The sequence below is a fragment of the Pseudoliparis swirei genome, chromosome 22 (assembly GCF_029220125.1).
Source record: "Pseudoliparis swirei isolate HS2019 ecotype Mariana Trench chromosome 22, NWPU_hadal_v1, whole genome shotgun sequence".
Classification (NCBI taxonomy): Eukaryota; Metazoa; Chordata; class Actinopteri; order Perciformes; family Liparidae; genus Pseudoliparis; species Pseudoliparis swirei.
The window spans coordinates 20252218-20267378 of record NC_079409.1 but is presented as its reverse complement, the minus strand read 5'-3'; the positions used below and the strand labels follow the sequence as shown (position 1 = coordinate 20267378).

Genomic DNA, 15161 nt, shown 5'->3' with positions numbered 1-15161 from the left:
GCAAAGAGCCCCCTTCACGGCACGGCATCGAGGGAGGGGGGGGGCGAGGTTATCAGGGTGGTGAGGTATTATTGCGTTAAGACACCAGATACAGGGCATCATCATCTGTGTATCAGTTGCATAACACTGGAAAAGACTGCGAGCCAAGGACAGTGGAGGGAGGAGAGAGGTGGATAACAAGACAGCAGGAGAAGGTCTTTGGAGGCAGAGCAGTGTTTTATAACCTCTCATCGGCCCAGACTCCTGGTGCTCGGAGGAGGAGGACCACATGAATTATTCAGTTTCTGGCTGGTTGATCTCCTCCGAGACCACCACTCGCTCTCCTCCAACGTTAGTGCACCACTTGACGGTAAATGCTCACCGGGACAAACAAGAGGTGGACCTTTAAAAAACAAAAAAGACCTGTGCACTTAACACCACACACACACAAACACATGCATGACCAAGATCAATACACAGCCCGAGCTAGATGTTGCACCACACCAGGGGAAGGAAGGGTTCTAAGAGGAAACCTCCAGAGGAAGTTGTGTTCATGCATTTATAAATGTAAACTCGCGGGCGAGTAGGGGAGTGAATACATTGACGAGAGAGACTTGCTTAAAATTTTCCCTTTTTTCCCCACGTGCTCTACATTACAGAAGCCCGGTGATTCACAGAGAGCAGAGCTCACACAGCCGGTTCTGGAGCGTCACTCTCTCTCAGTGAGGGCGACGCTGGCGTTGTGCGGTCTAATGCTGCCATCTTCAGGTTGTCTTTGGCGAAAGAAATGTCCCAAAACGGTGGAGATGGAAGCAAACAATCCAAGCACAGTGGTTATTACCTTCCATTGAAAATGCGGAAGGTTATGTTTTGATCGCCGTGTATTTGTATGCGTGCGTGCGTGTTATTCGCATAAGTCAAAAAGTATTAAACCGAATCGCATGAAATTTGGTGGGATGATTGGTTATTATCCGGGGACCATTTGATTAGATTTTGGGATGATCGGGCCAAAGGTCAAGGTCATGAAAAGGTCAAAATCTTCTTTTTACCATCTTTTTACCATCCATTTGTATCCAATTGGCATGCAACTAATGCCAAAATTCAATGCCCAATCTTGTGATATGCGAAGGTATGCGCTCTACCGAGTGCCCATTCTAGTTATCCCCCCCGGTGGCTCCTTACCTGGTTCCAGCTCATCCAGCTCACCTGTGCAGTCGGCACAGCATCAGCTCCACAGTAGATGGAGCTCACGCCTCCGTCCGCTCAGCGCCGCGTCGTAGTTTCAGCTACGTGGGGCGGATTCAAGTCTCAAGTCTTCTTGAGCATTTCTTCTTGTGTTGTAATTGTTGTTGTTCCCGTCCGACTTACCTGCCCGCTCGACGAAGACCCCCACCCTGGCGTTCCTCCGGTGGTCGTCATTCCTCCATCTTCATCTTCCAACCTCAGCAACGCATTCTCCTCAAACCTAAAACCTGAAACCCTGTGTCTGAGCGCTGCGGGCAGAACAAAGTAAAGAGCTCACGTCCAGTTCTACGGTTTCCACATTCTTTGGGTATTTTGGGACTTGACCCTGACTACTGAGGTGATATGATGCAAAGATACAGGATGTACTGTCCCACAGGCACTCGGCCTCTCTCCGAACAAAAGACAAAGGAAACAAGACAAAAACCAACAATGAAGTTTATACAACAATAAAATGGCTGTTAGTATTACAATGTTTTTAGTGTTTTTAATGATTTAATTTCATTCTATTTCTTTTTTTATTTCATTATCCCTCATTGTAATGCATTTCTTTTGTCTTGGAAAACAGTTCAACCTGCATTTTGTGCGACGTAATTAAAGTTGTTATACCATTATCAATGCTATGTTATGGAGCGGCCATTTGTATTGTACAACCCCATCTTATTTTATACTCATTGTATTTTACAACGTTGGAAGGTAAACACAATGAATGAATGCAGGACCTTTTCGTATCAGCCTCCGTGGTTTACTTTTACATTATGACATCGTTACTTCACGTAAAGGATCGGACACGTGTTTCTTCATTCTGGACTCCATCGCGCCGCAATTAGTCGCCCGCAGCGATCGATAAAACAAATCCCGTCTCATCTTTGAGAAAAACACACCGCTGAACTGTGTGCCGACGTGCAACTATATGTGCACGTGTCCGACTGTATGTGCATGTGTGTGTGAGTGCGTTCACCCTGTCTACCCCCCCTCCTCTCCACATCCTGTCGGGTGTCTCCAGCAGCCAGCATCATCTTCGGTAACACAACGCTGGAGGCCGATGCAGACGGGCCGCTCGGCTTTGCCTTGGCTCTCGGGCCTCAGACACAACAACGACGCCGCCGATTGCGTCCATGAGCCGGTTCCCTCAGGCACAAGCAGGTTGGACACGGAGTTCAAAGTGAAAGTAAATACATGTGGAGGTAGTGTCGTATCTTCTCGTCGACCGGAGGTGGTTTGAAGAAATTGATGATGAAGAAGAATCTCGAGTGACAGCACTTAATAACAATATTTAGTTTATTTCTTCCGAGTACATGTCAAAAACAGGTTTTGGAGATTAACCTGGAGACTCAAACGGCAAATTGAGAAGTCTGCCGATAATGCATTTTAACATGAGCTTTAAACACAACAAACGAGGAGGAGTTCATTATTCCCGGCCTTTGTGGTCCAATCACATGCAGGCATAATGACCTCATTCTGGGACTGATCTATCAGGTTGAACACAAAGACGTGGACCCCCTAAATCCAAACCTGAACCGAGGCCTGTTACATAAATTCTGTGGCAGCTGTCCCAATCTGGCCTCGGCTGCTGGCTGGTTGGTAATCAGTCAGCTGCTCTGACTGATTGGCAATCAGTCAGCAGCCGATGCTGCTTGTATAAAAGGGCTGGAGGAAGGGAGCGAAGTGAGCAGACGCGTTGTTGAACGGTCTGCTGTGTGTTGTGTGCTGACAATAAAATATGTCTTCCAACGGAACCGCGTCGCTGTTATCTGGCTATCCTTGGAGCTTTTGGGGGAAACCCACGGGTAGTGGCAATAGAGCTGCTCCAGTTCTTATCTACACCCAGGGACGTGAATGTTCCTAAGTCCAGGCACGTCACATAGAGGGTAGTTGACTTCGGAGGGCTTCACCTAAATCGAGGCACGTCACCCAGATTCTCGAACCTTGAGCTCTGACTTGCATGTTTTAGATAATCTGACATTATAAAGGAGATGAAATTACATTACAGTAGAAATAATCTCATTGGTTGAGTTGAACCCCAGTGGCCGCAGTCGTTTGTCTTTCTCGTTGCTTTGTGACGATGATATTATTGATCTGGTTAAGGTCCGTCCCGGGGGACAATAGGATTATTTTTTAAGTTAAGGTCAGCTCTCTGCTGGTTTCTGCCATGCTATTGGCGCTATCGGACAGGCGGTCAGCCGACTGGTCCACACTGGCATATCTCAACACTTGTATGACGCATGGCCCTGAAGTTGTGTACGGACATTCGTAGTCCCCTGAGGGTGAAGCCTCCGGACGTTGGTGATGATCTGGATGTTTACCGTGAGTTTTTTGTGAGTTGTCTGCATTGACTGGATGAATTGCCACTCGGTACAGACGTCTACGGTCCTAATGACTTGATTCGGTTAGAGTTTGCCCTTTCCAGTGAAATACATCAACTAGATGGACTGACATGACATGTTGTACAGTTATGGTTCCCAATTGGTGTGGCCTAATGACTTCTGGTCATCCCTTAACTTCTTCATCTGATCAACATTTCAATTTGTCCGATAATTATAACCAAATACTTGTAGCCTCAGCTGTAGAAAATGTCAACATGCTAAATACAGACAAAAATAAGATAAGACCAAAAGTGGAAAATGAATGAGGGAGACACAGTGGGGAAAAGACAAGTGTGGAATTACAACCAATGACAACACTATTTCTGTTATCTTTATTTAAAAGGGACCATGTACAGTTAAATCATACATGTCACCATTTGATGCACCGTGCCAGATTGTAGCTATACAGCTAATTTGCATATGTAGTCCCTTGACAGATCATAACAAACATCAAACAATAGCAAACAGTACAAGATTAGACGCAACACAACATTATATGTGTTAAGAAGAACACGAAATGCACACAATGCGAAGCTACAGTCCTGGTCCTGACAGCTGTTGTGTAGTGAAGTCTGAAAGAGGCTGTGACGCCGTATCGTACATCAGAAAGCTCTCGTGAAACTATCAATCTCATCCATTCAAAAGCATTTAACCCTTTCCGGTCTGCATTAGAGGCTCAATGCAGGGACGCAACTCAGCAGTCGAGGGTCCTGAGACAATTCTGAAGCCATTGTCCATCCATCCATCCGTCTCAGCCGCTTATTCCGGGGTCGGGTCGTGGGGGCAGCAGACCCAGCCGGCTGACCCACACTTCCCTCTCAACCACAATATTGACCAGCTCATTCTGGGGGATCCCGAGGCGTCCACAGGCCAGCCGGGAGATGTAATCCCTCCAGTGTATCCTCTCTCCTCCCAGTTGGACGTGCCTGGAAAACCTCTAAAGGGAGGCGTCCAGGAGGCGTCCGAATTAGATGCCCGAAGCACCTCAGCTGACTCCCTTCGACGCGACGGAGTAGCGGCTCGACTCTGAGCTCCCTCCTGATGGCCGAGCTCCGTACCCCTCTCTGCCACCCTACGGAAGACACTCATTTTGGCCGCTTGTGTTCGCGAACTCGTTCTTTCGGTCCTGACCCAAAGTTCGTGACCATAAGTGAGGGTTGGGACGTAGACCGACCAGTAAATTGAGAAGTAAAGCCATTGTATGTTCTGACATCTGAAATTCACCGTTTTGAAAAATACAAAAATTGCAGAAAGAGTTCACAGCCTCGTGGAACTGAGTAACCCCGAGCGGCTCGCAGAAGTCGCTCGTTTGAGTCGATCTGGCTGGCCTTCTGAACGCACTGAGGAACAGCTGGAACGGGGGGAAAGATGGGCTTGTGAAGGCCACGCTGCGGCCTGTACAGCTTCCCAGAGCTGCTGGCGTGGCCGAGTCCCGGTTCATCGATGTCTTTGGCTCAGTTTGAGGTTTCGATCGACCAGAGAGACGGTCGTCTTTGGAGAAAGACCTGTATGCAAAACCCACATAATGTACCTTTTGTATCGAGGTATACATGTTCCAAACTCCTCGGCGTACCTTTCCATTCAATTCGCAATTGCTTCACAATCTGTACACATACGACATCTCTGACCTTTGACCTCACATTGGATCAGGAAAAACCGCAGAGAAATAGAAAAAACCCTTTCAGGGGTGGAAAAAAAGGTAAGAAACCTTCAGGAGAGCAACAGAGGAGGATCCCTCTCCAGGATAGACAGAAGAATAGAAGTCATGTGACCAGATGAACAGTTACATAAACATTCAATGAATATGACAGTGTATGAATAGTTGGTAGTAGGCATGGACCACGGTCCAGAAAGGTTCCACTGCGTTCTGCTGTTGGGAAGTTGTAGGAGGAGGTGTACAAGATGTTATCTTGGCTCTCTGATGTCTTTCTAAAGGCCCACTTACAGTATAGCAATCATTATTAACTGTAACTAGATGTAAATGCATAGGCATAATGGGGGAAACAAGCTCCACGGGAGGCCATGCATGATGAATAACCGCATTAGCAATTTGATACAAATTAAATCAATGGAGGCCAGCAAGACTGTGTGATTTACAGCAGACGGGACTGAACAGCGAGGTGATCAAGGGGTGAACCAGGCTGGTGATTTGTTCGCCCGATATGTCTCCATTACCTCGATTCGGCTAAGCGGAGGAGGCATCCAGCTCATTGGAAACATGACAGGGATGGTATTGCGAGAGTCGCCGCTGTGCAACCGCAGCACCGACCTCGGGCCTTCGCAAACAGCCCGATCAGAGAGCGAGAGAGAGAGCGAGAGAGAGAGAGAGAGAGATAACCTGTGTGCCTGCCTGTGGCGGTTGAGTGGTTTCACTGCGAGATTGATCCAACCGATCACCTCATTTCCTCTCTCTCGTCAACCGTAGCAGCCAAAGCGTCATATTCATTGAATGTTTCACTCTGTAACGCTTCATTCTGGTCACATGACGTCTATTCTTCCGTCCATCCTGGAGAGGGATCCTCCTCTGTTGCTCTCTCCATTTCTTGGGAGTTGTTCCTGATCCGATGTGAGGTCAAAGGTCAGGGATGTCGCATGTGTACAGATTGTAAAGCCCTCTGAGGGGGGTTTGTGATATTGGGCTATATAAAATAATCCGAATTGACTTGAATTGAATCTATCGGTCTGAGAGAGGCATTCGGAGGTGCCAAGTGCAACACGTGAACGTCTTGGTTGACCGGCGAGCGAGCGGCGGAGAGATTTCTGAGGACGGTTTCGGAGTTGGCCGACCAGGGATGTAAATCGATTGGACACAGAGCAGCAGTTTATATATATATATATATATATATGTTTTAAGAATATAAAATGAAAGAAATGAATGCAGGTTCCCAAAAATGTCAATTTTTTCTTAAATTAACTCTATTACGTCACCTTCTCTTAACTTGTAGTTTATTTTAACTCGTCTTGTTCTGTGTGTTTTGTTGTTTGTAACTATGTGTTTCATATGTCGCTGCCTGTCTTGGCCAGGTCACCTTCGAAAGAGAGATTTTTAATCTCTAAGAATTCACTTGGTTAAATAAAGGTTTAAGAAAAGAAAAAGAGAGGACAGCTCAGTGCTAAGGAGGAGCCATGTAGTGAAGGACACACACATACACACACACACACACACACACACTAGTGTTGTAAATGTCATGTGAAAATGAAACCACAGCAAAGGGCTTGGATCAAGGAGCTTCTTGTAAAACAAGCCGGCTAAGTGCATTCTGAGCTCTGAGCTTTGCGGACTACGCTTACAAGACAATGAGCTTTCAAAAAAATCCAATATGCACATTGACTAAAAATATCCTGTCTGAGCATCGGCGGTGGACGCACGACCGAGAATGAAGTCATATCCCTGAGGACTTTGGCTTTAGTCTCCGCCTCCAGAGCAATCAATCGAAGTGGAAATCTTTTCCTTTTTTGGGGGGGGGGGGGGGGGCCCTCACTCACTGCTGATAGATTCGAGGGCAAGGTCACCGCAGATATGAGTATATCTGAAGCGTCTGACGAAGAGAAAGGCAGTTCTTTCTACTTTTAGCCTGAAAGCCTGAGTGCACTGCTCACCATTAAAGGGACGGTTCAACATTTAGAGAGATATTCACTCTCTTGCTGAGAGTTAGAGGACAAGATCAACGCGTCTCTGCTAAATATGTAAGGCTACAGCTTAGCTTAGCACGATTCAATTCAGTTGATTTTATATAGCCGATATTACAATTTATCCTCAGAGGGCTTTACAATCTGTACACATACGACATCCCTGACCTTTGACCTCACATCGGATCAGGAAAAACTCCCAAGAAATACCAATAAAAACCTTTCAGGGGGAGAAATAGTGAATAAACTTTCAGGAGAGCAACAGAGGAGGATCCCTCTCCAGGATGGATGGAAGAATAGATGTCATGTGACCAGATGAACAATATAAGTCATGTGACCAGATGAACAATATAAGTCATGTGACCAGATGAACAATAGATGTCATGTGACCAGATGAACAATATAAGTCATGTGACCAGATGAACAATAGATGTCATGTGACCAGATGAACAGTTCCATAAACACATTCAATGAGTATGACTAGTGAATGAATAGTTGGTAGTAGGCATGGACCACTGCTACTTTAAGGGATAATGCCACTGTAATTCCACAAGTTGCTCACCTTTTATTTCCTCTTTTTTTACTTTATTCAGCTCTATTCACTGTGAATAGAAACGTGATCACATCGTGCAGAACGTCGTTTCACCTCCAGCTTTGTAACTCATTTGATTTTTGGAGAAGTTCCTCCAATAGCATTGCGTTAATGCCCTTTTGCGTCTCTCCGGATCCAGTTTCAACTTCTTTCTTTGAGAAATAATGTTTTCAACCATCCTTTATTCATTGTGTGCTACATGTAAGCAACACATCGAAAACATCGACCCAGAATTTAAAAGGGAATTGATTTAAGAGGCAGATTATATTGTCATATTTCTCCCGACCGTAAACCTATCAGTGATTTTAAACTCAGTGAATGGATGATGCCAAAATCGTACTGTTTTAAAACACGGCTCTTCGTTTTTTAATGCTGGGGATTAAACTGGAGGCTTTTGTGCTTTTCCAAGTAGAGCACCAATCAATGGCTCATGTAACATTATCGATGGGGGGGGGGGGGGACTTTTACTGGAATCAACGGCCCCTGAAATAGCTCCTCCCACACTACAACTCTCAGTGAACTTCAGAGGTGAGGGAAGGCCTTCAATAGAGCCAGTGTTCATGCTGCTGTTTCATATTGAATGGAGGGACATGACAGAGATGATCATCTTACTTTTGGATGGAAAGCGAATGAGCACATTCCCCAAATCTATTCCATTTCTCAACGTCACGTAGCTTCCTTTTGCTGTGCTTTCCTCTTTATTCTTCCCAGAGCGTAAAACGCCTATCCCACCCATCTGTGGAGACCAATCGTCTCCACAGAAACCATTTGGGGAGACTTTGTTTCGGGTCAGCAGCTCTCTAATCTCAGGTGACACACAAAGAGTGTGCAAGGTCACACAAACACTCACAGAGCATCAGCATCGACGGGGCGGAGGGGTGTAATATCACCTCGGGGGGGGAATTAGCTGATGGCAGCAGCTCAGCTGCTCCCCGGCCTCACCTGAAGGGCCCGACTCATGGAGGGGCAAACCAAACGTCAATGAGGCAGCGCTCACGGAGAAAGAGCTTCTGCACCAGACCTCTGGAAACACATTTAAAACGACGTCGCTTAGAGCAAATCCCTGATTACAGCCACATTCCGGTTGGCTGTGTGAGGGGAAGCCTGGTGAGGAGGAGAGAGAGAGAGACAGCGAGAGAGCAGAGAGAGACAAAGAGAGACAAAAAGAGAGCAGAGAGAGACAGAGAGAGAGCATAGAGAGAGAGAGAGAGAGACAGAGTAGCAGAGAGAGAGAGAGAGACACAGCGAGAGAGAGAGAGAGAGACAGCGAGAGAGCAGAGAGAGACATAGAGAGAGCATAGAAAGAGAGAGAGACAGAGTAGCAGAGAGAGAGAGAGACGCAGAGAGAGACAGAGAGAGCAGAGAGAGAGAGAGACAGCGAGAGAACAGAGAGAGAGAGAGAGAGAGAGAGAGAGAGAGAGAGAGCGAGAGAGAGACAGAGAGAGAGAGAGAGAGAGAGAGAGGGTACATGTATATGTTGAGTGCTGTACATGCTGCAGATGAGTCCATTTAAAGTCTGATGTAAAGTATAATCTGCTACAGGAGTGACATACTGTATATATATATATATATATATATAGTTTCTTCCCTTTTTATCCCCTTAAAGTTTTTTTTCTATTTCTTCTTTTCCTGATCCGATGTGAGGTCAAAGGTCAGGGATGCCGTATGTGTACGGATTGTAAAGCCCACTGAGGTAAGTAATTTGTGATATTGGGCTGTATAAAATGAACTGAATTGAATTGAAACCTCTGAACGTGACCCCGGACCCGGACGGAGAGCACTGATGCGTCCGCAGTCTGAATTAATTGCTCAGTATTATCAGACCGATTTCCTCTTGTTTGTCTCTGGCGTTCGTAGCGTTGCTGTCGGCGGGCTTTTACGTATCGAGCAGGTTTAATTCGACCTCAATACATTGCAGGGAGGGAACGAAAATAAGAAAAGGAAGCTAATCGTTACCCAAACAACATTATGAATGAGTGTGAAATGAAACATCGCTTGATTTACAGCTTCTGCAGAGAGAACAGGAGATCATCGTCTCATGTGCATCGTTCATTTTTATTACCGTACCTGGAAATTGCATCAGTGGCATTTTATTGCCATTTTCTGGACATAGTGGCTGTTTATGAGCGACGCACAGGCACTGGTCATCTCTGTGGTCACAGACTCAGAGGAGGCAGCAACACGGCACGACATTAGTCTATCGCTGAAACACATGTTTTCTTTCTTTCTTTTTTTTTTAACGATAATCATGTGCAATATGTGATATATTAGTATAGTTTTTGTTTCTTAATTTAATTTAAGTTTAGTTAAATTCATTGTTGTTGTTGTTGTTTAGATATATTTAGTCTTTTGATTGTTCACTAATTGGGTAACACTGTGGGGACCTGTGGTTACATGTAGGAGTAGGCAGGGGCAGGACCAGCATGCACCTGGGGAGGCCTTTTTTTTTTTTTACCGGCGCAGAAGAGGCAGCGTGAGGAGTTCCTTTGTTCTTTTGTTTGTTTGATTGTTTTGTTGAGTTCAATAAATGATCAGAATAACAGAATCCTGAATGGACAACACTTTCTTTGTCTGCGTGAACCACAAACGCTTTGATTTCTCTTAGTTTTTAATTAATTGGACACATGGCCACTCCACTGGACATAGTAGCACCTTTCTTGTTCGTGTACATACCACCACCTTCTCTATAGTCTATTCTCTTATATTTTGCTCTCTTATTATAGTGTTATTTTCAATAGACTCTGAGAGCCCTGCACTAGAACAGGTCTGGACTGTTGCTCTACCGGCACAAATGGCAAATAAAAACTTGAATCTCGAATACCTCGTTAGACTCCAGCCGTGCCGTCTTCTCACTTAAAAACACACATGTTTAATCAGTGTGTCTGTGCACTGACCGGCCCTCAGCACGCACGTGTATGCGGAGGCACGACAAGCGGCGTGACCTGCAGCTAACTTGGAGACTCCGCCCACTCCTCCTCTCTACCTCCATCTGCCTGATGGATCGTGGAGGTCTCCATCGTGGAATATGCCTACTATGAACTATTCATACACTCTGTCACATTCATTGAATGTATTTTAACTCTAAATCTGTCCTTCTGTACACATGACATCTATTGCATCTGTCCATCCTGGAGAGGGATCCTCCTCTGTTGCTCTCCTGAAGGTTTCTTCCCTTTTTCCCCCCTGAAGGGTTATTTGGGAGTTTTTCCTGGTCCGATGTGAGGTTTTGGGGCAGGGATGTCTATGTGTACAGATTGTAAAGCACTCCGAGACAAATTTGTAATTTGTGAAATTGGGCTATACAAATAAACTGAATTTAATTGAATTAACAGAAGCTGACTCGCAACATTCTGAACGGGGTCACACGGCTGGAGAAATGAGATTGAGGGGAAACCACGGTAATGGTGACTCTGCAGAAGAAGAATCATTAGCACGCTTTAATGTTGCGTGATGCAACGCTGGGCTGTGTGTATGAAATATACATGCGAGTTCTCGTGGTTCATACTTGATTCATGAGCCTTACGGGGGTAGCACACACACACACACACACACAGGCAACGACAACAAAAACCAAAAGTTTTCTTCAAGAGATTTGTTTTCTTTATTCTTTACTGCAGCAATAATGTAATGACCTCCAGCCAGAAAGAGAAGGACTCAGCAGAGACGCTCAGAAACCTCCCACACCAACAAGAGGAAGTGGCTTTCTGTCCTTGCCGGACATCTTTAGCAAAAGGCTGCACGCGATAATCCTCTTCGCCCAAGATTTTTCTTCCTTTTTTTTGCGTCATCAGCAATATCTTAGTCTGCAGATCACCGTCTTAATAACATCAAGTATATATCACCTTTCTTTTTTTTTAAAGGAACAATAGCTCAGTTTGGACATGTCATTAGCTCTTTGGAGTTTAGTGAAGGCTTCAGGTTCTGGAAGTAGGGCAGCTCTCTCCATGTGCGATGAGGCGTTGTTAAGTCTGTCCTCATGCAGAGAGTGAGAGGAGGAAAGGTGAGGGAAATGTTACAGGCACTTGGCTGTGGTCGTCCCCCACGGACACTTTTCCCACACGGTGTGAATGTGCAGTGTTCAAAGGTCAGGGGTCATGGGAGAGGAGAGCGCTGAAAAAACTGCAGGAGGAAGGAAAGAGAGGTGAAGGAAGGAAGGAAGGTGAAGAAGAAGAGCAGAGAGGATCCAGCCAGTGCAGAGGAGGGCGATGTCAGCGCTGTCCAATGCAGTCAAATTTTTTTACTATCAAGCCGGGAGCTGGGAGCCGGAGCCGGAGCCTGACTGGCTTACCTCAGCACTGCACCAGACCGGCTGTCACTGGATATTACCGTGTGGACCTCGGAGCCGGTTCTCTCCCACAGGGACAGCTTCACATCCCTCCCCCTGATACTCCCACTCTCCGTGCCCTGCGGACACACACTTCTCTTTGCATCCTGAAAATGTGTCTGAGACATTCGCATTAAATATGAATCGCCTTCATAATAAATGGACGCTCTAAGAGATTTGCATTCTGGGTACAAAAGAAAAAAATCAGTAATCCAGTGTTTGTGACACAACGCTCTTGACGTCGCCCCTCGTCATTTTAAATCATTTGGGCACGACGTGTTACCACATAATGTTTTTATAGCATTTCCTCACTTTGCATTGGAGTGCTTTTCATGTCCGTGAGAAATGTCTACAGTAATACACTTTGAATGTATGAATACAGTTTCAGGCTACAATATGTTATGTCTGTGACTGGTAAACCCCTAAAGCTTCATACACTCAAAGAAATGACTCATTGGATGAACTCAATTAAATTGTTGGCAGGTTTTCCATCCAATAATTAAATGCAACTCCAACTCAAATTTAGCACATCAGTGCAATAAAATGTAATTAAGTTAGTCCAACTCATTTGTATCAAATACATCTCAAATAAAATAACAATATTCATTAAATTAATTTGTGTTTGTCCAACTCAAAATATAAACTAACTAACTAAATAAATATGCAAACTCCACACAGAAGGAACACCCCTACTGGGAATTGAAGCCACAACCCTCTGGCTTTGAGGCGACAGTGCTAGCCACTACACCACCGTACAGCCCTGAAAATGGCTTCACCTCATGCAAACAACAGATTTTAAGAAGGCGCATGCGCAAAAGGTAGTCCTCAATGAAACACATTTATTAAATGTATCAAACAATATTTAAATGTGTCACCTAAGAAGGGCTTGCATCGTTTTTGTGAGTGTAACCTAAATAAATCTAATAAATGAAAGTATTCATACATTTTGTGTTACACCCATTCAATATAAATATCTTCGTTTTGTAATTGATTTATTTAAATGTATCAAACAATATTTAAATGTGTCACCTCTAAGAAGGGCTTGAATCGTTTTTTTGAGTGTAGGCAGAGCAGCATTTTAAGCCAAAGACTCCTCCACGTCCTCCTCCAGGGACAAGTGCGCAGAGGAGTGGGTGGGACTGGATCTCGTTTTCAGGCTGATGGAGCCGTACAGCTTGGCCGAACGCTTGGAATACGCCACGACCTTCCTCCTGTACATCTCCCCCTTCCACATGGAGATCATCAGCAGCATGGAGAGCACCACGCCGCCCAGCGTGAGCAGGCACAGTCCCGCTATGACGCACCGGTCCAGATGGGCACCGATCCGGGCGCTCTCCATCTCCAGCCTCTCCATCTCCCTCGCCGACACGCTGTCCCGGTCCACCTCCACGTCCCGTGGCACGGCGTAGGAGATGATCACCAAGGAGATCCCGGTCACCAAGAACGTGACTGCGCTGATGAAGCCGTAGTCGATGGAAGACCCGGGGCCCTCCCCGAAGGAGAGATCGTCCTCGGACATGAAGGAGAACTCCGGCGCAGTCTCGGAGCACGGCTCGCCGTTGCGCACGGGTCTGTGGGTACTTTTACAACTCGTGTCCGGGCTGGCCAGCCGCAGGTTCACATTCTCGTCAACATAGGTAAAAGATGTCTCTAATTCCTCGTCGCAACAAATCCGGACTTTCTCCTCGGCGAGGTGAGCGCGTGTAACCTCTGCGCCTCCCCGGCGCGGCGCCGTCCTTGGTGCTGAATGACACCGGCCATGGCCGCTGCGGGCCGGGTTACAGCCGCCCCCCTCCCCCGGGAGGAGCGCGCCACCACCACCTCCGGCTGCTGTTGATGATCCGCCCGTCTTGCGGACGTGCAGCATCCTGGACACCCGGCCAAGGACGTCGGGAGCATCGGGCTGTTGGCTCCTCTCCTCCGCGGGAAGCAGCGCCGGAGAAGCCATTCGCGGTTCACTCTGAGCCTCCTGCCTCTCACGATGCTTTCACTCCACAGCATCCCTAGTGAGAGCACACACATCTCAGTTAAAATCGAGTATTGTAAAGCCTGAAAAAAACAAACGTGAATCATTGCACGAACACGTGTGCGTAATTTGGAACAATGCGCAAAAAAACGCATAGTTTAAAAAGCTGCACCGAAATCCATCAACACTTTAAAGTTGAGAGGGTCGTTTTAGAAGAATCCTCGTTTCCTCCTTGAAAGGCGCTTAGAGAGGATGTGCTTAGCCAAATGCCTCTGCATCCAATTAGGAAACCAAGCCACGCTTCAGCCGAGATGATACGCTATATGCTAAACACACAGCCTGCATAAGCAAGATACACTGAATGGAAACTAAAGCCCACGTCAAATATACACGTGCACATTGTCCATCTATAGATACCATTTATCATAGTCAGCAAAACAAATCCTCACGAAACGACCCCCCCCCCCCCAGCTTTAAATACCGAAGGCATGCAATTGTTCCACACTGCACTCCTCCTGCTCACTTTATTGAAGTCAGCAGAGGACGTGAGGGGCTCCCCCGGCACAGGGATGGACCAGGCAGGCATGCACGACGCGGCTCTATCTTTCTCTCTGATCCCCGACAACAACACACCTCCTCCTCACACTGCACACGTCAAGGGAGGGAATCAAACTCACCACCGCGCGCTACCTCAGCACCGCTGCCCGCTGCTCCTCTCCATCGGCGGGTGGCGACACATGCCGGTGACAGATAAAAAGGAGGAGAGAGCCTTATCAGTGGGGAAATGCTGTGAATGTATTCTCTCTCTCCCTCCCCCCCCCCCCTCTCTCGCTCTCTCTCCGTAAGCCCCTCCCACACACAGAGCCCCGGCTTGCCGCCAGGTGGCGCTGAAAGGAGCCTCGCTATCATGTGAGCCGATGGAGATCGATCGAGTCAACAAACACACACACACACACACACACACACACACACACACACACACACAGATCATGTTTTTACCAGCATCAGTGCTCTCCTATGGGGAACATTTTTGGAAAAATATGATGCCCTAGAAATGTCAGT

General features: G+C 46.5%; 1 protein-coding gene across 2 annotated transcripts; it reads right to left on the bottom strand.

Annotated features, from left to right (window-relative positions):
• Positions 1-12959: 12959 nt before the first annotated feature.
• Positions 12960-14825, bottom strand: LOC130213307 (transmembrane protein 74). Of its 2 annotated transcripts, none has more exons than XM_056444798.1 (2): positions 14777-14825; positions 12960-14136 (listed from the first exon to the last, which is right to left on the bottom strand). In XM_056444798.1, exon 2 carries the CDS (start codon positions 14079-14081, stop codon positions 13212-13214), a length of 870 nt encoding a protein of 289 aa, XP_056300773.1. In that variant the 5' UTR covers positions 14082-14136; positions 14777-14825; the 3' UTR covers positions 12960-13211. The 2 variants fall into 2 exon arrangements, with proteins under 2 accessions (XP_056300773.1, XP_056300774.1); XM_056444799.1 differs by lacking the exon at positions 14777-14825 and adding an exon at positions 14623-14707.
• Positions 14826-15161: the final 336 nt, after the last annotated feature.